This window comes from Equus asinus, chromosome X (assembly GCF_041296235.1).
Source record: "Equus asinus isolate D_3611 breed Donkey chromosome X, EquAss-T2T_v2, whole genome shotgun sequence".
Taxonomy (NCBI): Eukaryota; Metazoa; Chordata; class Mammalia; order Perissodactyla; family Equidae; genus Equus; species Equus asinus.
The window spans coordinates 6,494,527-6,518,680 of record NC_091820.1 but is presented as its reverse complement, the minus strand read 5'-3'; the positions used below and the strand labels follow the sequence as shown (position 1 = coordinate 6,518,680).

The 24,154-nt window shown below is 44.1% G+C and overlaps 1 protein-coding gene across 7 annotated transcripts in view; it reads right to left on the bottom strand.

The window, feature by feature from the left end:
• TBL1X (transducin beta like 1 X-linked) overlaps window positions 1–24,154 on the bottom strand; it is a 210,339-nt gene that overhangs the window by 36,477 nt on the left and 149,708 nt on the right. For all 7 annotated transcript variants that reach the window (XM_014828024.3, XM_014828023.3, XM_044768167.2 and 4 more), the window contains 2 exons: window positions 23,902–23,990; window positions 13,543–13,650 (listed from right to left, as the gene is read on the bottom strand). In XM_014828024.3, the coding sequence (XP_014683510.1) occupies window positions 13,543–13,600 (58 nt within the window). In that variant the 5' untranslated portion in view covers window positions 13,601–13,650; window positions 23,902–23,990. The remainder of the gene's footprint in view (window positions 1–13,542; window positions 13,651–23,901; window positions 23,991–24,154) is intronic.

Genomic DNA, 24,154 nt, shown 5'->3' with positions numbered 1-24,154 from the left:
GTTGCTACTTCCTCCCCGGCCAGCAACTGGCTGGGGGCAGGCGGCTCCCCAGGAGGGGCCAGCCAGGGAGGCTGCTCTTCTTGAGATGCTCAGAGACTCACAGTGGACAGAGTGTGTGGACAAAGCTCAGCTCCAGCTGCCACTGGCCACTTGGAAAAGCAAGGCTGAGGGACGGAGCCTTCTGGCACCACAGCCAACAGTGTCGAACCTTCGTGAACCATGGATTCAATATTTAGAAACTGGGAAATAGGAGCATGAACCCCCAAACTGGAGATTTACAATGGACAGTACCATTAAAAATTACAATGGAAGGGCTGGCCCAGTGGTGTAGTGGTTAAGTTTGAGTGCTCTGCTTCAGCGGCCCGGGATTCGCAGGTTCAGATCCCGGGCGTGGACCTATATACACCACTCATTAAGCCATGCTGTGGCAGCATCCCACATACAAATGGCGAAAGACTGGCAGAGATGTTAGCTCAGCGACAATCTTCCTCACCAAAATAAATAAATAATTAAATAAAATTACAATAAAAACTTAACATATGACTTTGGGAAAAACAGAAAACAATTTGGAAGATAGAGGAAATAAGTCACATTATTATACACTCGACAACTGCTGTCACATGGGGGAATTTCCTCCAGTCCCTTTTCCCTGTGCAGATTAATTTTCACATTAATTCCTGTGGTCCTAGAATTTTGTATCCCTGTTCGTCTTTACCTAACACAATATAAGCATTTTCTCTGGGTGCTAATTGGTCTCAATAGCACCATTTTGGTTGATTCTCAATTTTCACTAGGCAGCTCCGTCTTCCTTTACTCACACTGCCTCCAGATTTATTTTCAAAAACTAATGAATGGCTTCTCACTGGACAGGGTTCAAACGTTTCAGCCTGGGGTTAACCTGCTGCCAATCCAACTTTCTAGTATTTTCTTCTCCTCCCTCTTCCCTAACACACCGGGCTTTGCCGTGACTCAGGGCCTTCATTCAGGTCTTGATTCTGCTTGAAATGCTCTTCTTCCTCCTCTGCCTGAAAAATTCTAGCTCCAGAACCAGCTCAACTACCTCCTCTCTTCCGGGCTCCCTCCTCGCACACCTCCAATATTACGTTTACCAGCCTCTGCGACAGATGCTCTTCAAATATCTGTGATCCTCCCTTGGCGAGGAGGAAAAAATTAAACTGGCCTCTCTCATCTGTCCTTGCAACCCCAGTACCCAGGGCAATGCCACCATTCAATGGACAAGCCATTAAGAGACACTTGTGGAACTGAAAATCATGACAAATGCTCTATTCTTGGACATCGAGGATTCCCTGATGGCACCCATACCTCTGATGGGCCCCAAAATAATTTTAGGTAGCACAGAGGCAAATATTTTAAAATCTAACAGTTATTTAATTAAATGTGTATCATGCAAGCACAACTAATAGATATATTGGTACATTTAAGAAAAAGTGATTCAATTTAAGGAGAAATGGTAATAAATATTAATAAAATACTTGAGGTGCATGCAAAAATGATGCAGAGGGTGCACGAAGAACTGAGGATAGCAAACACAAGTTGAGGCAGGGGAGGGCTACAGAAGTTTTCAGAGAAGGAAGGAATGAATACTCACTGTCCACTCACTGGGCTCCAGGTCACCCAGAGGGGAAGAAACTCCTGAATACTATTAGCCGTCTGGGACATGGGTCTGTAAACTACATCCTGTGGGCCACATCCGGCCCCTCGCCTGCATCATAAATAAAGTCTTATTGAAACGCAGCTACTCTCGTTTGTCCACGTAATTTCCATGGCTGCTTTTGTGCTACAAAGACAGAGATGACTAGTTGTGACAGAGACTAAAAATTCACTGTCCGGCCCTTTACAGACAGTGCCCTCCTCCCAGATGGAGGGAAGAGACCTGGCTAGGAGATGGGGCCAAGCGCTCCTTAGGGAAGTGGTTTTGAGCCCCCAACTTGTTTTATGGGGCCAGTATAACCCTAACAGCCAAACCTAATGGGGACATTCAGAAAGGCATATCACAGCCCAGTTTCTCTCGGTAAGATAAACGCGAATATACCAAAGAATTAACAAACCAAATTCAGTGATCTTTAAAAAGGACAAAATGTGCGGGCCAAGTGGGGTTTATTCCAAGAACGCAGGGTTTAATGTCAGAAAATAAATCAACGATTTCACCACATGAACAAAGTCAGGAAAAATCATTTAAAAGAGGAAGATTCTGGAGGCAGATGGCATGCTCTGAATCCCAGCTCTGACTTCCTAGCCATGTGACGTGGGCAGGTCGGCACCTTCTCGACCCCTTGGGGCTCTCTCATCTGTAAACAGGGGATGCAGCTGTATCTGCTTCCTCGGGGTTTACAGCTTTATCGACCAAGTGCTCAGAGTCATGCCTGGCACATAGTAAGTGCTCAATAAGTGTGAGCTACTGTTACCACAACAAAGCAGTGACAATGGGGACAGAAGTAACACTGCAAGATATGGGCAGGGGCTGGCTGTCGGAGATGTGAGCAGAGGGTGATTGAAAATGGAGGTAGCAGGAAAGACACCATGGAAAAGAAATATTTGAACACGATTCTCATGTTTTATATTAAAGTGGGATAATTACAGGGTAGAGGAGGCTTTGCTTTGGAGAGCAGGGCTGGTGGTCAGGAAATGGCGACCATAATAAGTGTGGGGTTGTATTAAGGAATGCCCGAGAACTAGACATCCAAAGGAGCAGCATGGAAGGCAATGGAGAGGTCTGGAGTGCACACTCAGACTTGCAGACGGAGCAGCATATTGACCGCTGACATAGATGTGGGAGGAGAAGCAGAGGACGCCACCTTCGGGACAAAGGCATTTAAGAAGTGGATGGAGCAGGAGGCACCAGTAAAGCAACATAGAGAGACTTGGGAGAAAAGGGACAGTGTTGTGCCTGACAGTCCAGATGACTTGCTCCTCAGTCTGGAAGGCAGAAAGGGGAGGGAAGCTGGCAGGAAATAAAATGTAACAAAGCCGGCCACTTTTAAGGTCACATTAGAATTTCAGAGCAGGGAGGTCTTAACTGTAATGGTGTACGAACTTTGAAGACAGGCACCTTGTTAAGTGGCTATTTCATCTTAGCTAAAAAAGGAAACTTGACCCATCTCAGACTTTTTCATATCATCACCAACTTTAAAGTAGTAAGTGACAGTGTAAGCCTTTAAGGCATCTTCAACAGAAGCTAACCTTTTTTGATGTTAATACCGATGGAAACTGTTTGCCTATATTGAGCAAGACACATATTGAAACAACTGTCACTTATGAACACTCAAGTGATTCTCATTCTGATCACCTGTTTCCCCTCTAACAAATTAACGAGCACGAGAATGGCAAATCTTGAATCTCAGTTTTACACACACCCAAATTAGAACTTAGAAAAGATCGCACAACGGAAATTGCATGGGAATAGCAGTAGCTGGGATGGTTGTGAACATCTGGGACACATGGCAGCACAACTGTTCCTTGATTCCATTTGGTTATTCTAAGTGGTTATCATCAAACCCAAAGAACAGCTTAGGAAAACACCCTTTTTGAATGAAAAGGAGTCGCCTGCAGCTAGCACCCTTACAAGAGGGTTTGTGACGACACAATTCCCATTTAGTACAGGTTCCTTCTTAACACCCATGCACGGAAGTGGAAGCTGAGGACCGGCATCCTGCATGCTGTGCTCTGCAGAGGCAACATGGACATGCTTAGCTGGTGGAGGAGTGTGAAGTACTGATGCCTAAAGCTACCTAGGGGGATGTTTTATTCTTTTCTATATGAAAGGTATGGGTATACATTCTCTAGCTACTTACCCAGCCCTCCATTTTTAAAAGTTATTTTTAGATTTGAAGTACAACATACACACAAATGCACAAATAACTGACATGCAACCACTACCCAGACTTACACTTGGACCGGAACTGAGGCAGTTTGGACAGCCATGTGTAAGGCTAAGGTGCACCATGTGATGACTTGATGTAAGTATACATTGTGAAATGATGACCACAATAAGGTGAGTTAACACACCGTCACCTCACATAGTTATCTTCTGTGTGTGTGCATGTGTGGAGAGAATATTTAAGATCTACTCTCTTAACAACTTTCAAGTATACAACACAGAATTGTTAATTACAGTTACACGCTGTACATCATAATCTGTATCTTTTTGCTGTAATAAACTGTGAATCCTTCTTGTAAATCAGAGCCTGATGGTGGTCTGGGGGACTCCAACACACCACCACAAATACACCTATGGGAAAACACTAAGACATAAGACGTTACTGTTTTACATGATTTTAAAGTCCTTTCACCTTCTAGTAATGTGGACAAATTATCCAGGTCTTCCTCATTTATTACTTGATGAAACTAATATTTTCCTTTATTATTTCTAAAGCAAAGCCTACCATTATCTCAAGAAACGCTTGCGGTTACTGTCGCATCAAGATTCTCTTTTTAAACAGGGACACACATTAGCAATGTAAAAGAGCCTCTGCAGTCAAAATATATTTTTAGAGACTCAGCTGAACAATAAGCCCTGAACTTTTGTTTAAATTAAGGTAGCTGAACCATTAAAACGATTTCCCGAGTCCGTGGGAACGTGTCTTGCATAAGAAGGCATTCCAGTCCTAGGAAACACGCCGGAGCCTACTGGGTAATTTGTCAGCTGCTGGGATTACAGTGGGAAAAGCTGCTTAATCATTTTTGTAGACGCCATTCTTCACAAATGTTAAGAGGAACACCCTTTTCCTGGTTATCTAACCTCCTCACCAGGAGCCAAAAAAAATGAGATCGAAAGTCTGCTACTCCCAATTATTTTATTATCGGCTGGAGAATGCTTTTGGCAGACATTCCACTTCCTTGAGGGGAAAAATACTCTGGAAAAATTTAATAAAAATGGAGACTGCATTTTGCTCACTGTTAATGTCTATTTGAGTTCTGCAGAGGAAGGAATCAAAATGCAGCCCAAGAAGAAGACAAAGGGTGAAGAAATGAGAATGCCATTAAAACGCCACTTACCAATAAAAACTAGTTGGAAGAAAAAACATCCCACAACTAAGGGATTTGAATCAGTGGTTCTCAACTGGGAGTGATTTTGCCCTCCAGGAGACATTTGGCAAAGTGTGGAGACATTTTTGGTTGCTACAACACAGGGAAGGGGAGTGTTATTGGTATCTACTGGGTGGAGGCCAGCGATGCTGCTCACCATCCTACAACACAGGACAGCGCCGTAGGATAAGGAGGGATCTCGCCCTAGACGTCGACAGCATCGAGGGTGAGAAACCCGGATCTAACCAACGGGCTGAAAGCCTTTACATAAGGCGTTTCATTGTGGCCCTTCAGAATTTCTCGGGATTAAGGCCATCAGATCTGCCCGCGTCTCTCAGGCTGACCACGTACATATTACAGCTTCCCTCGAGCCAAAGTTCCTAAGGGGATATTTAAAAAACTTTTTAAGAGTCTCTTAGAAAAGGGTGGGAAAGCAGCCATGCATAGACTTCCACCCCCCGCCCCCCAGTAAAAATACAGCCTGCCCAGCGACTATGGTCCTAACCAAATGCAGAATAGCTTCTCGTGATAATTACCCAGGAGGAGCCAGCCAGGTGGGCAAGGCATACAACGCCATGCCGTTTGCTGAATTCCCGAGGCTGCAAAAATTAGAGCTATGTGTATCACACTTGCTCTTCACCTTCCGAGGAGTTTTCATTTTCTGTTTCCAAAAGCCTGTGACGGTTTGTATGGCCGTCCATTTCTAAATTAATATGGCCGTTCCTTGAATCCACTGTACAAAAAAACATCCCCATCAAAATCTAGGCCCACACTATGGCTAACGACCTGCAAAATCTAGTTAAAATGTCTCGGCTGCCTTTGTATTACTGACCACCCTCTTTCTCTCTCACACATACACACAAAGCTCAGCCGACAATGGAAGTACATATACTTTGTTTAATTTATTTTTGATTTAATAATTTCAAAATTATCACGGACTCACAGGAGGTTGTGAAAACAGAGGAGTCCAGTGTACACTTCATCCAGCCTCCCCTCGAGGGTGACATCTGATCTTGCTGTAGTACAATATCAAAACCAAGAAGCTGACTGGGCACTAGACTGCAACTCTCGAGCTGTCACCATTTCTGACCTGCATGTGTGTGTGCACATGATCTGTGCGATCACCTTCACATCGAGACAGAGAACTCTCCCATCAGCTCAAATAACTCCTCCAAACTAGCCCTCTGTAGTGACACCCAGCCCACCTCAACCCCTGGCGGCCATCTCCACAGTCCTGGCATTTTAAGAGTCTTCTAGAAATGGAACCATACAGTCTGTGGTCTTCTGACGTCGACTAGTTTTAGCCAGCACATTTCTCTGGAGACTTAGCCAGGTCGTGGCATGTATCTATAGTTCATTCCTTTTGACTGCTGAGTGGGGCTCCAGGGGAAGGACGGAGCACTGTGTGTGCAGCCAATCACCCATTGAGGATGTTGGGGACCTTTTCAGTGTGCTGCTGCTGCAAATAAAGTTGATTTTCTCTATTATCTTAAAAAGTAACCAGATTTTGTCAGACACTAATCTAGCTTACAAATGACCCTGTGTGTGCCAAGGATTTGCCCCAAACTGTACAGTTCTATTAAAAAGCCCTTAAATGTACACGGAACCTATCCATGGAGGATATGTTCTAAGACCCCCCAGTGGATGTGCAAAACCATGGAAAGTACCGAACTCTATAAATGTTTTTTCCTATACATACAGACCTATGATAGAGTTTAATTTATAAATTAGGTGCAGTAAGAGAATATTTGAATTGCCAGCATCACTACTCTTGCACTTTGGGGCCATTATTAAGTAAAATAAGGGTGACTGGAACACATGCCCTGGATCCTGTGACAGTTGATCTGATAACCGAGACGGCTACTAAGTGCCTCACAGGTGGGTGGCCTCTACAGCGTGGATCCACGGGACAAAGGGCTGAGTCTTGTCCCCGGTGGGACGGCATGAGATTTCACCAGGCTACTCAGAGCAGCTCGCAATTTAAAACTTATGAATTGTTTATTTCTGGAATTTTCCATTTAATGTTTTCAGACCGAGGTTGACTGTGGGTAACTGAAACCACGGATAAGGGGGAACTACTATAATTACGTTACTGTGGAATTCAGGTGGATCCTTCTTTTCGTTTTGAGACTAATTTTCCAAACTCGAAAATAATCTATACATGAAACTTCTTACCATAATACTGTGATTTACAAAAAAATTGTGGCAAAATGTACATGACATAAATGCACCATTTTAACCATTTTTCGATGTACTGTTCAGTGGCATTAAGAGCATTCATATTTTGTGTAACCATCCCCACCATCCATCTCCAGAACTTTTTCATCTTCCCAAACTGAAACTCTGTCCCCACTAGAGATTAACACCCCATTCCCTCCCCACCAACCCCAGCCCCTGACACCCACTCTTCTACTTTCTGTCTCTATGAATCTGATTCCTCTAGGGACCTCATGTGAGTGGACTCACACAGTATTTGTCCTTTTGTGTCTGGCTTATTTCACTGAGCATAATGTCCTGGAGGTTCATCCATGTTGCCGCGTCAGAACATCCTTCCTTTTAATGCTGAGTAACATTCCGTTGTGTGGATGGACCACATTTTGCTTATCTATTCACTCATCCACGGCCAGGTGGGTTGTTCCCACGGTGACTGTTTTAAAGCACATTTCAGTGCCCTCTAAAGGGCGAAGCTCATCTTTGAAGGAAGAGAGCACACCTCTACTGTGAGGCTCTCCAACACGTCACCCCTCAACCTACAGCAGCTCCCAAATCGGGGACGATGAGCTGGGGTCAGAGATGACACTCAACTCAAACTGCTCAACCTTTAGTGAAGCAGAGATTCTAACAAAATTACACGAGAGGCCAGCAGAGGGGGGACGGGAATTCCTGACATAACTGACAGCTCTCCGCTCAGGAGTCAGGGCCTCAGAGAAGTGCTTGCTCCACCGACGGGCTGAAATTCCCAGGAACCCTTCTTGAAGCCAGACTGGCTGGATTTAAAAAGCATGCTCTTTTACAGGCCCCATGTCACCTGGTGCTTTTTCCGAGGGGACTTCTTCATGCTCAGTATAATGTTTCAGTGGAAATAGCTTGGCAGCGACTGTGGCCCCTTGGCAAACAGGGACCCACCCTCTCAGCCCTGTCCCTATTCCAACAGGGACCTCGCTGGTTCATCCACTACAGCCTGGCTCTCTCTTACCCAAACAGGCTTCCTTCCCCACCAGGTCCCAGGGAGCAGCTATGCTGACATGGATGCTTTTCAAACTGCTAGGTAACCTTTCCAGAAAGTAAAACCTCTCTGTGTGTTTAGAACAGAACCACCTTCAGCTTTGCGCTTGGGCTTCCTGGGGAGAGAAAATGCTGAGGAGGCCTCCGTACTCACTCTTCCTCTTATGTCCTAACCACAATGACATTACAGAGGCTCGTCACAGGGCACAAAAGTGTGCCACCTGGCGAGGAAATCTTTATTATTTTTCTTGGCATAGATGCTCCATAAAACGAATGAGAACGCCATCTAAATTCTGTTTTAAACCTTGAAAATCTGGGTACATACTATTTCACTCTCCCCCTTACTTATAAGGATGATACATAATCCAGAACTATGTGTACATTATGTAATCAAAGAGAACATCCCTAATTCTACCTGGCTAGTCACGTGCGCACAGATATCGGCTCTCAGGACGATGGCACCAGTCTAGGGTGTAGATTCTCATTTTTGAAAACTGCCGATGCTCCTCTCTGAATAACGCATATATTGTGATGTTAACGGACGCAATAAATATGTATAACAAAGGGGCCTCTAGATTATAAATCATAAAAAATCTGAAAACAAGTTCCAGGGTATATGGAGTTTTCAGTCATACTCAAAGGTCTTTAAATCTTCCCAATGAAGAAAGAAGTTCATCACCCTGGGGATTTGTGATAGATGATAAATGAATTTTTACTACCTACCGTTATGATGGCTCCTTTCTTTATCTAAAATGTTTAAAATGACAGCCATCGGGGACACGCAACCCAGTAACACAGCCTCACCTGACAGAACATCAGTGAAACTCGATTTCGCGTGTGTGTTTCTTTCCATTGGCACAGCCACACCCCAGCGGTCAAGTGGTTTTCCTGAAGCGTCTGCCTGTTCTTGCTAGTGGGTGGATCAGTCACAAAACTTGAGATGGGGAAATACTTCCCCAGGTTTTCCATGACTTCAATAGCTTGGATGTGTGGGCACATAAATGCACAGAAAGCCTCAGCATCGGCTGTACCTAGGGCCCCACCCGCAGCAAGCCTGCTGTCTCTCTGGGAGCCCCACAGATGAACACAGGTCCTGCTCAGACGCCCGGTCTTATCCCTGGAGGGTTGGCTGGGCTGCAGAGTTTTCTATTTTTATGCAGAAAGTTGCACTGCTGAAAGAGGAAAAGGTGTGCAAATGTGGACGCTCTCTCACTCGGCAGATCTGGACGAAAGTCAGTGGCGGAAACTGTGGTCCCATGCAGGTTCACAAAGGCTAATTTTAAACCCTAAGAGGAAGTGTAAACTGTCACTAGTATCCTGCAGATTCATCTGCCAGGGCTGATGTCCTTTTACCTACTTTCTAACAGGCCCCACACTACAGGCACCCAGCAGCTCTACAACTCAAATCCCATCTACGAAGGCACTGATGCGCACGAAGTGCCTCGCTACCCAGAGAGACTGCAAGGGGGCGCTGGCTTCTGATAAACTTACACCTACACTTACCACATGACCCAGCAATCCTGCTCCTAGACATCGACCCAAGAGAAACAAAAACCTACGTGCACACAACAAACCTGTACGCAAATGTTTCTAGTGGCTTCAGTCCTAGTCGTCAAAGCCTGGAAACAACTCAAATGTCCTCCAACAGGAGACTGGGACAAACCAACTGCCACGCATCCTTAAAAAGGAACACGTACTATTTAGCAATAAAGAACAAACTACTGATGTGTGCAACAGCACAAATGAACCGCAGATGCATTATGCGGGGTGAAAGATGCCAGACTAAAGGCTGCATGCTGTAACTTCCCCTTATATGACATTCTTGTAAAGGCAAAACCATAGGGACAGAAAATAGAGCGGTGGCTGTCAGGGGCTGTGGTAGGGGGAGGGGTTGATTATGAGGGGCACAGGGGGGCTTTTTCGGGGTGCTGGAACTGTTCCATATCCTGATTGTGCTGGTGGTTATGAGACTGTAAACACTTGGCAAACGTTGCAAACCTGTACTCTAAAAAAGGTGAATTTTAGGGCATGAAAATTATACCTTAATTTTTTAAAAAAAAAAGATGTAAGAGATGAAGTTGGGGCGAGATGGAGAAGCAGCCATGTTTGACAAGGAAAGGTCAGATGTGTCTTCTTCAAGGTTGCTAGTTGAGACCAATAAGAGACTCGCCATCATTTAACAGCTGTGGAAAATCTGGCCTCAAAGCCCCAGACCTTCTCTCCTTTCCACAATAGATTGTGACATTGACCCAGCTACACAAGAGACCTTCTCTCCATCCATCAGTCATGGAGTCGGCCCTGTGTACATGACATAACACAGACACTCACTTTTTTATGACAAATCACCAAACCCATTCATTCAGCTTTCTCCCCAGAGTCTGGGCACCTGCCGGTGGGTAACCTCCCTGGTTGCGTAAAGGGCCATCCTCCACCAAAGCTAGTGTCCATTGGGTCCCTGCCCAATTGAATCTGGGAGAAAAGGTTTATAATTTGGATTTGGGGATGAAACCCCAGAGGAAATATTTAATATGCTCACAGGGCCTCACTTATTAAATTTTCCCACTTTTCATACAGAGTTGAAATGGAGGTTGGTCTCCCATGCCATACTCAGAAAGAAGCAGGGACAACAACTCATGCCTCATCCAATATTTAGAGGAGCTGCTGGCAGAAGCCTGTGCAGGCTGAAACACATGCCCAGGGCTCGCTCCCTTGCTTCTTGCCATCTCAGATCCCGAGGCGAGCTTAGGGCTCAGTGGGAAGAGCGTCCTGCCACAATCTGCCTCTTCAAAATCGCCCAGACAACACAATTCACCCCCATAAGACAGAGGCCAATGGACTCTTACCCATCAAAGGCAGATGGCCGTAACTCATGCAAAAATCAACCAGGCCATTTTGGTGCTGGGGCTGGCAATTCAACTTTCTTACCACTTAATTAAAAGCCTTGACTACTATCCAGTTTCATCTTTCAGACTGCCACGAACCTGCTACTGTGAGACATCACAAATCAGCACTATTGAGTCCTTTTCCAGGCAAGGCCCTTGCTTCAGACAACTAACAATGACAGCAATGAAATCCCATCTTCCTTAAAGGTTGCAGAATATACAGTTGGGTGAAAGCCAGAGAAGGATCTAAGATGGTCTGAATTCTGCCTCTGGGGGCAGAGGAAGGAAAGAAGTCCACTTTTGGGATTCTTCCCTGAGTTTGAAGAGATGTGACCTGGATTCTCATAACACTTACAGGAAAGTGTCATCTTCAACACCTTGCCTTCCCACTATCCAAGATGTAAACGTCCCATTGGGGATTCTCTTACTTGCAGCTCAAAGCATCCTAACCAATACAACTGATACATGGGGGACAAGACGAAGGGAGAAGCTGGTGGAGACAGAAGGATTGACAGGAACTGGGTCTGCTGGCTCCAGAGCAGAGGGGCAGGACTCTTGCCACGAGCTCAGGTGGCTAGCACCAGGAACCCCATGGTGCCAGGGCACTTGTCCCTCACTGCACCCGAAGGTAGGGTGGGATGTTCTGGGTCTAACCCCTGGTCGGCGAGGCAAAGAGCAGATCTACTGGAGAACCAGCTGTCCCCCAACCCGCAAGGTCATCACCCCTCTCCCTTGCATACCCACTTTCTTGTACACACAACATAAGGATCACAACAACTGAAGTAAGACTTGGCAACAGAGAACTTCCTGTCAACTTCTAGCAGAGAAAGCCAGATTGGGAGGAGTTGAGGAGTGAATCACCTAACGGAACACAGGACTTATTTGTAAGGAGTTTGATGGTTCTAAGAGGCAGAGAGAGCAGATGCTTGAAGGGGAAGCAGGAGCAAAGGACGTGTTTTCTTTTTTTCTTTTTTCCTTTTTCAACTAGAAAAGAGACATTAATAGGCTGAGGAGAACGTGCTCTTTGTACCTGGTGGGAGCTCAAGGAATATCTGCTTAACCCAAACTTTAGGATTTGAGATAAACATATAAAACAATCCCAAAATGAACACTTAAACATTGGGCATTTCTTCTCTCCCTTCTTGTTTTGAAAATGTCCTCGTGGGTGACTCCAATCAACTCCAGGATACGCATGATCATGAGAAGAAAGGGCAATAATCTCTTTCTTAAATACCAACTCAAAGTATGGCGCTTCACTGTAAGGACTGACAAATTAGGACAGGAATTGAGGAGATGTTACATAAAATCGACACTGATGAAATTCTATGCATTGCTGTCTCCCAGCTCTCCTTCTCAGTTGCCTGGTGATGGAAACTTTACCAACAAATGTGAGAGACGTGTAAACAAACCCTAAATAAGGAAGGCTGGCCTTTCTAGGGGAGGGATGGAGATCTCTGTGTTTATTCAAAGAGGCCAGCAAGGCTGGTGCCCCGGGGCCCCAGGGATGGGGTTTGGCGGGGTTCGGCGCAGAAGCTCTTTTCTTCTTTCACACCCTTTATCTATCCTGACACACACACACAAGCACAGGGACAACAGTTGCAGCTTGGGCTTTGCTCACACATTTTCACTGCATTTTTGCCTTCATCCTATCTTTGTGCAGAGGTGTTTCTAAAAGGAAAGAATCTCGAATTGAATGCTGAAAGTTTACAGGGAAGCAGGGTTTGGTACATGGAATTTTCACTTGCAGACACCTCTGAGAATCTGTCAGTTCTGTGACGCAAGAACATCTCCAGATGAGCGATTCCCCTAAGTTCCGAGGCTAAGGTATCAGAGCGGTGGTAGTGATTTCCCTGATTGACAGGTGTCAAGTAGTACATATTTTGTTTTGTATATCAATTTTTTATATCAGCTTCTATTTTAATCAGCTTTAGTTGATCCAAATGACCTAATACCTAAATAGAAAGAAGGTACACCTTCCATGAATAATGCGACGTGAAATCCCCATGTATATTCATTCATGTATATTCACTACATATACACATACACCATATGTATGTATACACACCAGCCCATAAATGCCCTCACCATGGCAGAGGCCAGGAGCACCAAATTGCTCCCCGCTTTCCATGTCTATCACAACTGCTCTTGATGTTAATTCCAATCTGATTTCATCTGAACAGAAATGTCAAGGGAAGAAAGGACATACTCCCTCATCCTACCCCGGGGATGGGTCAGCCCCAGAATCTTCTCTTCTCCCTTTGAACACTCTTAATAAGAATGCTCTTAGCTCTTCTTTTGGTATAGCCCGGTTTTTTGATCAATGATTGATGGCTCTGCATGTAGCATGTGGAAGATGAGATTCCTACCAACAGAAAACCAACCCTCTTACCTGACTCTTGGAGATAGCGATATACCAGAAAGTTCACCTCGTCACTGGTTATGCTCATCTTAGCCTCACCTCGCGGCGACGAGGTCTTTATGAAGTGGGAGCCACCTTCTGTTAGAAAGGCAAGAGAGAAAGAGGAAAGAGAGTTTTGAATCACTGCCTATGTTTTTTTAAAATACATTCTTCTTGAGACAATTGAAACAAATAATACCCATGATGGTAATTAACGCCTGATTCATATTTTAGTTTGTGATTATGTGATTACACAAAATTTGTAAAAAGAAGTATTGGTGTATTTTATAAGGCAGAGACACAGTCAGGTATAAACCACACTAATGAAGATAAATACACGGGCAACAAAATGAAAACAAATAATCGACTTTTTATTCAATAAAAATCATGTATGCACTTGGGCCAGTCCCTTGGCCGAGTGGTTCAAGTTCCACATGCTCCACTTCAGCTGCCTGGGTTTGTGGTTCAGATACCGGGTGCAGACCTACTCCACTCATCAGCCACGCTGTGGAGGCATCCCATACACAAAGTAGAGGAAGCCTGGCACAGATGTTACCTCAGGCAAATCTTCCTCACCAAAAAGAAAAAAAAAATCTCGTGTGCATTATGATCACAAAGCACGTGATAAGGAGCATGACTGGAATCTGGAGATGCTCTTTGACAGAGGCAGCTGGCCTAGACCCTGAGTGCTTTTCCAGACAGATGGAGAACATTACTGAGTAGACAAGTGGTCATGTCAGCATCCCTAGGAAGGGTGACCACATGGTCCAGCTGCACCTGTTGTTCTGGTACCTTCCATTCATAAAAGTTTACATGACAAACTCCATGGTCACTCTACCTCCAGAGTGTATGCAGCACTGAGAAAGAGGACAAAGATCAGGGAGGAGCTAAGGAAATGTGTATGTCACCTTGACATCATTTCCATAAAGAGGCCAGGTCTCAGGAAGTCAGGAAGCCTATATCATTTATATTTTGCCACCAAACTCACTGCAGGAGGAAACTTGGGAGGTTAGGGGGAATAGTGAGAATTTTGGGAGCCTCTATGTCTGAGGTAGCCAAGAAGATAGAGTCTGAGTTTTTCCATAATGATCCTCTGGTTAGACCCATGAACAAGCCAGCCCACAGAGAACAAAAGTCAATCAAGTAGTAGAACTCTTGTACATGGACGAAGCAGGATTCAGAGAGCAATAAGAGTGGTCACTCCAAATGGCAGTAGCCAAGAAAGGCAACAACTTTGTTCAATGATGTCGCCAATACCAACATTTTAGGCTGTTTGGGAACTGTCTTCAGAGTCCATGTTACACATTTTCAGGCATCTTTATTGGCGGCAAAACTTTATCATCAAATGAGAATTAGGTTTTTGCTTGCTTTAGGAAAAAGATAAAAGGACAAAGTATGCATTCAAGCTGGGAGGATTTGAACCAAAGGTTGTTGTAAAGGTCATACTCAAGATGGCCCCCAGTGAGTCCCACCTTGATATAATCCCCTCCCCTTGAATGTGCGCAGGACCCGTGACTTGCTTCTACCCCACAGAATATGTCAAAGGAGAAGGGTGCCACTCCCTTGGTAAGGTTCCATTACACGGCAAGGGTGACCAGTTGTGACTCCCATAATTATGTTACATTACATAAGACTCTGACTGAGCAGACTGGAGGGAAAGCTCTCCTGCTGGCCTTGAAGATGAAAGCTGCCATCGCATGAACTGCCCAGGGGACTAGGGGGTAGCCTTCAGGAAGCTGTGGGCCTCAGTCTGACAACCACAAGGAACTGAAATTCTGCCAACAACGTGAACTTGGGAGTAGATCCCCCCTCAAGCTCCAAATGAGGATGCAGCCCAGCCACCATCTGCCTGCAGCCTCGTGACCCTAAGAAGAGGACCCAGCAAAGCCGTACCCAGACCCCAGACTCAAGAAAACTGGGAGAAAATAAGCATGTTGTTTCCAGCTGCTGAGTTTGTGGTGGTTTGTTCGACGGCAGTGAATAACTAACACAGCTGCTCCTGGGTCCTTCCAGGTCTCACTTTATAGTCTCCACAAAATTTTATTTTGTAGTCACCAGAACTTTGCCATGCAAAAATACTCAACGACTTTACTTGATTTGGTGATATTTCTGTATCAGTCAAAATATAAATTTGTCCTGGAATTTCTGCTTGAACTCTAGGGAGTTCACTCATAAACAGCATTAGGAAAATATTAGAGACTAAATAAAAAGCTATGAAACCAGAGCTTAACCAAATGAAAAAATAAAGTATTATTTGAGGAGAAAGTAAACAAGAACAAAAATATAAATTACAGAATCCTGTCGCTCTGAACAGACTCTTGGTGATGCTGAGTGTTGCCGTTATGATGACGACTCAGTTCCAATGATGAATTCAGAGTTTTAGGTTCTCCCCATGGTGAATAGTTGGACCACTGGGGGTGATCAGGTCTTGAGGGTGGAGCCCTCATGATGGGATTAATGCCCTTATAAAAGACACCCCAGAGAGCTTTCTCTCTGTGTGTGAGGACACAGTGAGAAGAAGGCAGTCTATGAACCAGGAAGCCAGCTCTCGCCAGACACCAAGGCTGCTGGGGCCTTGATCTTGGACTCCCAGCCTCCAGAACTGTGAGAAATAAACGTCTGTTGGTTAAGCAGCCCAGTCTGCAGTGTTTGTTATAGCAACCTGAACAGACTCAGACACCACCTCTAACCCCTTTCTCTCTTATTCTGTCATGTCGCGTGTTCAGAAACAGTATAATGTAACTACCAGGTTCTCTCTGCTTCAGCACTTTTGACACTTGGGGCCAGACGGCTGTCTGCAGTGGGGCTGTCCTGTGCACCAGAGGATGCTCAACAGCATCCCTGGCCTCCACCCACTAGACGCCAGTACAACCTCCCCCACCCCCGTAGCTGTGATGATCAAGACCTCTCCAGACACTGCCAGATGTGGCAAATTGCACTGCTGCTGGTTGAGAACCACTGCTACAGAGGAAAAATAAGCATTTTGTATTTGAAAGGAACTCCATTTATAAAGCTGTCCAGCAATGTGGAGCTAGCTCACAGACATGGCTTGAAGGAAACCGCCAAGCTATTAAAAGTGATCATTTAAAATGCACCATAAGAGCTTTGCTTTTTCAAATCGCCTATGTAAAATCTTTCTACAAACTTATCAGTGTTTTCATAAGAATATCAAATACTGATTTTGTCTTTCAGCATCCAGATCTTTCTTGTTCTCTAAGGAGAAGGCATCCAGATACATACAGACAACACGACACACCTGCACCCAGAGCCTTGCGGACCCTCCCCGCCCCCAGGTGTTTGTAATCAATATAGGTGTCTGCACACCTCTTCTCAGAGGACGACAGAGAGTGAGAAGAGCCTCAAGATCCAGGGAATTACAAACAATTCTTGGTAGCCCAATCCTCTATTTTTCTTTATGCATCATTTTTTTTCCAACAGGGAAACTTTGATTAAGCTCTGGCTCTCTGTTTTCTGATCACAGATTCACTTTCTCTCTAAATTTCTAACAATTTACAATCCAGGGATCGGAATGCTTCCTCCAATACAGAGTTAACTTCTGAAAGGGCTTTTGATTTGTAAGCAGCAGGGAAAACAAAACAAAAACCATCTGGCGAGGAGCCAGACAGCCTGATTTCTCATCGTGTCTCCTTCCCTTTCTAGCTGTGGCTCGCACGGCAGGTGCTGTGGCTGTTTCTCCCGCTCTAAATTGAGGACAGCAACAGCCCCTATACCTGGGAGAGGCTGTGAGGGTTAAGTGCTTTTACATCACTTCTCAGAGCAGGGCCCCATGCTCAGAAGAGATCCAAGATGTGCTAGCTATTCCTCTTATTCAGTCAACGGCAAGCAGCCCCGAGGAGCGCCCTGAAAAGGCCTTCTGGAGGGACAAGGAGAACACACCACCCGCGCCAGAGAGCGACTCAGAGCTGGTCTCCTCGGAATGGTTAATGGGTGACTTCCCAACAGGCAAGGTGGTGCTTATAAAAAAAGCCCGTCAAAAAAAGGCACTAGCCCCAGAAACCATGATGGGGTATTTCTTTTCTAATATGTAGAGCTGGAGACACAACTCATGTTTTAACACCTAGCTGGTTTCTGGAAAGGCATCTGTTTCCAGCCTCGAGTTCTGAGAACTCCAGTGGATGTTTTCCGGCCTCTCCAGTTCTAGGATAAAAGAAAGCTTCTGCGGCATTGGTAGATCCTCCTTGGCCTTGAACAAAAGCGGGGGGAGGGCAGGGAACGAGTTCTTAATTAGTGCAATTGTGTTTATTTTCTTGCCTGACCCAGTTTTAATTTGAGACACCTTCAATTAGGCTGATTTGAGGTCTTTGGAGCTGTGATTGCGCAAAAAGCAGATAACCGCCTTCCACCTCAGTTTAAAGCCACAACATTCCCTCAGTTCTGCTTAAAGAAGAAATTGGTGCAGGCTGGTGACATTTCTGGAGTTTCCCCACTAGAGCTAAGTATTCCAACATAAATAATAGTTTGGGGTTAAAGCCGCCAAGAAACTGAAGGGAAAATTATTTACAGTATTTCTTCTTTTTACGATTTAATTTCAAGGTGGCAAAAGCTCCTATGAATCACGGTTCCCTTCACAAAATAGTTCAAAATTCAGTCGCCAAGAGAAGTGCCATTTAAGAGTTTCATTTTATTTTATATTTATAGTATTTAATATGCTTTTGTTCTCTGGGAAGGGAGAGGACTACACCAAAACAACAAAATCTTAATTGCTATTTAATTATCTTAAAAGATATAATCACAAGAGACCGACTTGAGAGTTGGCGCTGGTGGTTAAAAACCAAAGGGCGAGTGCGCGCCTGGCCCCTAGGGGGAGAGCGTTGTTCGGAACAGCGAACTCCACACACGCTGATTTGGGGAGGGGGGGGGGCGGGGGGGTGGAATGTGGTGCGCATCGCATCCCACTTCAGCAGAAAGCTGCTCTTTTCACAATCTGCCCCATTATGAAATGAGCTCTTAAAATCTGTTAAAGCAGCCCTTTGTTTCTCCAGGGACGGAAGAAAGTTTGTCTCATTTCTCGTTTCTGTTATTAGCCTGTTGGCGAGCATGCTGGAAGAATCCATCGCTTAAAGTAATCTTCTGGATAAGGCTCAGGTCTCCGGGCCTTGTTTCCATGCAGACTGAGGACTGAGAGCCAGAGCAGCTGGCAAATTTGCTCGAAATGACCTCATCATCAAAAGGCACTTTTCTCTCTGCGCTTCTCCACGGACACGAAGAAATCCCCTGTCGACTCTAACGCAGTGGTCTCTGACCTCGCTGTTCGCTTTATCTCTGCACACAGGAACTGAGCTCATTTTTATTCCACCATCAGTGGTCGGTTTAAGATGAAATTTTTGATGTACGTATCAACATTCGCATCGAAATCCTTTCCTAAACTCTGCTTGAGGACCACTTTATTTTGGAGATGAAGCAGGCTGATTTATCACTTTGCACATATCCTCCTCCTGCGTAACTGTAACTGAGCCAGGATGTAGCTCTGGAAACATTGTTGTCCAATGACAATATGATTAAACATTTACAGTTTGATCCTAATTATAGGAAAATAATATACATAGAAAAGATTGGGGGAAATACATGACAATATTAACACTGGTTCATCTCGGTTGCTTTCTTTCATGGAATTATCTTCATTTACCAATGAGTTCATGTATATTATTTTACAGTAAGAAAAAGTTCTCCCAAAAGATAAGATTTTTCACTAATTTTACAGTTATATTTATTTACTTTGAGTCAAATGGTCCAAATTTATAAATATTATATATTATAATCCAAAATTATAACTATATTACTTTATTACCAGAGTTCATATGCCTAGCAGTAGCACCGCCATTTAAATATGGGCATAAACCAGTGCCATCAGATACAGTCCTTAAAAGAATTTTCATGACCGGGGAAAATGTCCATGATATAGTGCTATGTGAAAAAAGTAGGTTTCAAGATGCAATGTGCAGCCACTAAATTTTGTTTTGTACACACACACACACACACACACACACAAATGGAAGATACCCCCTGAAATACTCTCACACCTATCTTCAGAGGTGGGATTATGCTACGCTTATATCTGAGGATGTGTGTGTGCCTTTCTGTATTTTCCAAATTTTCTCCTATGAGCATGAACTGTTCTCACATTCATTAAAATGTAATTAAAACCTGGCAATGTCTTCAGAAATAATCAGTGTGAGAACAACTCAGCACTTCTAAGTAGGAAATGAGAGTACAGGGTTGAGAGAACGGGGGGGTGGGTCTTGTGTTAGAAAAATAATGCTGCTCTTCAAGGAATAAGAAAACATCCCCAGGGTGAGGTATTCAGAAAGGGTCCTTTCTGTGTCTGACTGCCCTTCAGGGTTAATTAATGGCTGGCTGGGGCCTTCATCCAAAATCCCTGTGTATATCAGCAGCAGATGCTGACATGACAGAAAAGGCGTCCTGGAGTTACCTCCCATGCCTCCTGAGTGGCTACCAGGTTCTCTCTCAAACCCTCTGAACTCACCAGCCTAACTACTCTGCACATTTTCTCTGCCTGTGGGGCAAGGAGACCCAGAAGGAAGTCTTCCTAAAAATGCTCAACCTAGTAACAGCAAACCACCGGTATGAAAGTCCATATCACATATAAGGCAGACAATGTACATAAGACTAACAGCACAATTTTCCTTTTATATTCTTCTCCTCTCTACATAGTTAAGTGCACGTTTATGGACCCAAGATTTCAAAGCAGACTGCCTTAGAAGACAATGACAGCTATTGCTTCCACATAAGAGTAGCCTGTCCTGTTTTCCTAAGGACTTTGGTCTTTAAGCTAACACTTCCAATTAACTTGTAAATTAATTTACAGATTTTAATTATCTTTAAGACTGAGAAGTTGCAAACAGTTTGTCCACAATGTGCACTTGGCCCTCAAATTTCAGGAATACACCCAGGCTGGTATGAAACCTCTAAAACACTGTGATTTTCACCCACATACGCAGGATTTATTTTGGCCTTGATGATTCCTTTTCCTGCAGTAGGTGGAGTCATAAGCAAGCTCATTTACTCATAAAATATGTCTCCTGGAGTTTTGAAAAATAAACCCTGCAGCTTTCTCTGTAGATATAAAGGCAGGAGATGCCTCACCCACTGAGGTGGCCTGAATCTCATAAATCTTGTGTTATAGTAGTTTTTGAAGCTTCAATTTAAATGAATAAAAAATTTTTTTTAAAAGGAAAACACCTGGGGCTGGCCTGGTGGCATAGTGGTTAAGTTTGTGCACTCTGCTTCGGTGGCCCAGGGTTTGTGGGTTTGGATCCCGGGTGCAAACCTACATAACGCTGATCAAGCCATGCTGTAGTGGTGTCCCATAGGCAAAGTGGAGGAAGAGTAGCAACAGATGTTAGCTCAGGGACCATGTTCCTCAAGGAAAAAAAGGGGAAAACACTTAAAGCATTATGAACCCAAGTATTAGATAAGAGTCCAGTGACCTCGTGTTTACGTCAGCAAACATAGGAACCCAGTTTTGTAATCAAATGCTCAGTGGCTTAAATTTCCACAGCCATGACTGATAAAACTGAAAATACAAAATAAAATACTAACAGTAGCAGTGAATAGCGTTTATCAATCTCAGTACTACTGACATTTGAGACTACATAAACCTTTGCTGTGGGGCTGTCCTATACATTGTAGGGTGTGCAGCAGCATCCCCCGCCTCTACCCACTTGATGCCAGTAGCACCCCTCCCTCTGAAAAATATCTTCAGACTTGACCAAACGTCCCCTGGGGGTGGGAGGCCTGCCTCTGGCTGAGAACCCAGGTCAGGGCTGTTACACAGGTCCAGAGCCTCTCCTCATGACGGGCAGGAAGGTCCTCCACTTCCTCAAAGTCCTGGCTCCCCAAACATCTGTGGCACCTTCGCCAAGTAAGTGCAGCTTGCACTCTCTTTTAAGCATATCACGAGCCTGCAGAGCTGCACCTCCAGATGTCCTTCAGCTCAAAGGGGGGCAGTGAGAAGAGGCAGAAATAAAAGGACGTGTGTTCCTCTAGGGCAAGGTCCGCAAACTGTGGCCCACAGGCCAACTCTGGCCTGCTGCTTCCTTTTTCAAGGCCTGTGAGCTTGAATGGTCTTTACATTTTTAAACGGTTGAAAGAAAATCAAAAGAATCGTATTTCATGACCCATGAAATTGATATGACATTCAAATTCCAGTGTCCAGAAATAAAGTTTTATTGGCACTCAGCCATGTTTGTCCACTGATGTACAATCAATAGCGGCTTTCACACACCAACGGCAGAGCTGAATGGCTGCAGCCGAGACCAGCCGGCCCACAAAGCCTAACCTACTTACTCTCTGGCCCTGGACAGAAAGTGTTCGCCACCCCTTCTCTCAATGCTCCCAGCTCTCTCGAAGATTTCCCAGTTTCTACACTAGAGAATAAATGCCTTGTCGCTTCCAGGCTGGAAATCTTCCTGCCTGATAAGCTAAAGGTGATGCCCCCAAAATGCTGATGTTCCTCATGAACATACCAACCACTTTAAAACTGAGAGCCAAGAAAACACCCCTGCCACGGTCTGCTGGGAGTGGCTTTCAAAGGAGGACCCGTGTCAAAACTAGGTAAGTCTACTGGAAAGAGTTATTAGCCCTCACTTTCTGATGCACAGCCCCCAATACAGAGAGAAAGGGCAAGTGATTTACAGGTGACTCCCAATCTTATTGCTGTGCAGTAGGTACTGTGGGAGGTAAGCCACACAGTGCCATTTCCCAGCATAATCTCCAATGGCCATTTGCATGTATGAACTGCACAACGAGTTATCAAAGGCTACACAAAACCCCAAAGTCACCCATACAGTCACATGCCAAGGCCTCATGCACAGGAGGAATTCAATGTGTGCTCAATTCAACTCAGTTGGAGCTTATGTCCCCTAAGTACCAAATTACTACCCAATCAAAACATTGATGAGCACCAGACCTCCTCTTCCATCTTCCCTCTGACCTTTAGAATGTGGTTCAACTGCATTTCGAAAAATACTGACTGATGCTGCAGTCACTCTGGAAAAGTTTGACGCTTCCTCAAAATGTTAGAGTTGCCATGCGACCCAGGAATTCCACTCCCAGGTGTCCTACCCAAGAGAAATGAAAACAGACGCCCACACAAAAACATGTACGCGAATGTTCACAGCAGCTTATTCAGAACCATCAAAAGGCAAATACAACTCGAATGCCCACCAATTGATGGATGGATAAACAAAATGAGGTCTACCCGTACAATGGAAGATTATTTGGCCACAAAAAAGAACGAAATAAGGAGTCATGCTATGACATGGATGAACCTTGAAAACATTATATTACATTAAAGCTAATCACACACTCAAGTTAATTAACATTTTGTAAATTTTTGTTTTTATTAACAAATTACAGTTTTTAAATTTTTTAAAAAAAATCAAGATTCTTATGCAGGTTTACTTTGTTAAAACAATTTTTAGACATTTGGTTTTAAACAAAAATACCTCAATAAGACACTTTAGTTAAATTTAGGTCTATCATTTTGGTTCTGATGGTTTTTTAAAAAATAAATAAAAAAATCTTCCCCAAATTTCTATCTGTATAAGGTTTTTTAAATTACAGAAGTGCTGTGGGGCTTTTTTTCTAAAAAAAATTAAAGAACCAGAAAATACAAAAAATAAATAATAAAATCAAACTCTAAAATCCCATTTACCAAAGATAACTTTTACAGAACTTATTTTTAAAGGGGGGGGGGTGGGCATTGTTTTAATTTGGGATGTGGGCTTCAACTCCAGACACCTGTGCACCTATGATTGGTTGGGTGGCTCTTCTGGAAACCTTATCATCTCACTAGACCTATAAATAGTAATCTCTGTGTTTTTCTAATAAGTTTCAAGGTTAACTAGCAAATCAATTTGCAGATAGATACAAATCGTATTAAGAAACTAATAAAGCATAGAATTAAGATACAGGAGCCAAATAAAATCTATACTCAGGTGCCCAATTACAATTAATTTTTCAGCTTAAAAATTTTAATTCACAATGTTGACAGGAGAGATTGATTTTAGAAGGTGTCATCCTCTGCTGGTAAGACCCAGAAAAGTTCGTAGTGGCATGCTCAGTAGCCAAAATTCTTAGAAGGCAGTAAAAGGCCAATTCTTCATGTAGAATTGACTATACAGCCCATAATAATTTAATGATGCTCTATCTACTACCTTCAGTTACAGCAAAGAGAAAGACTTTCAATTTCCTCCTGAAAAAATCATTTTAAAATAGAAGATGTTCAGTTTGGGCAAGACGCAGTTCTGCTTCTGAAACGGACTTCAGTAAAAGGGACAAAGATCCAGTGGCAGGTGGGGCGCTTACCTTTATGGTGACTTCATGTGTGGACCTTTGGAACAGTGGGCTCCCCAGCATCCAATCAGAGAAACCACAAAGCGTCTGCCAGGAGCCGCCTGGTGAGAAACGGGGAAACTTGAAAAAAACCGTAACATTCTTTGGGAATTATTCACCTCTGACCTCTCCTATTCCTTTATGTCTTCCCTTTCAAATGGATGACATTGTTTTTCTTTTTCATCCAACTCAAACTTAACATATTTTATTGTTTCATAATCCCCAT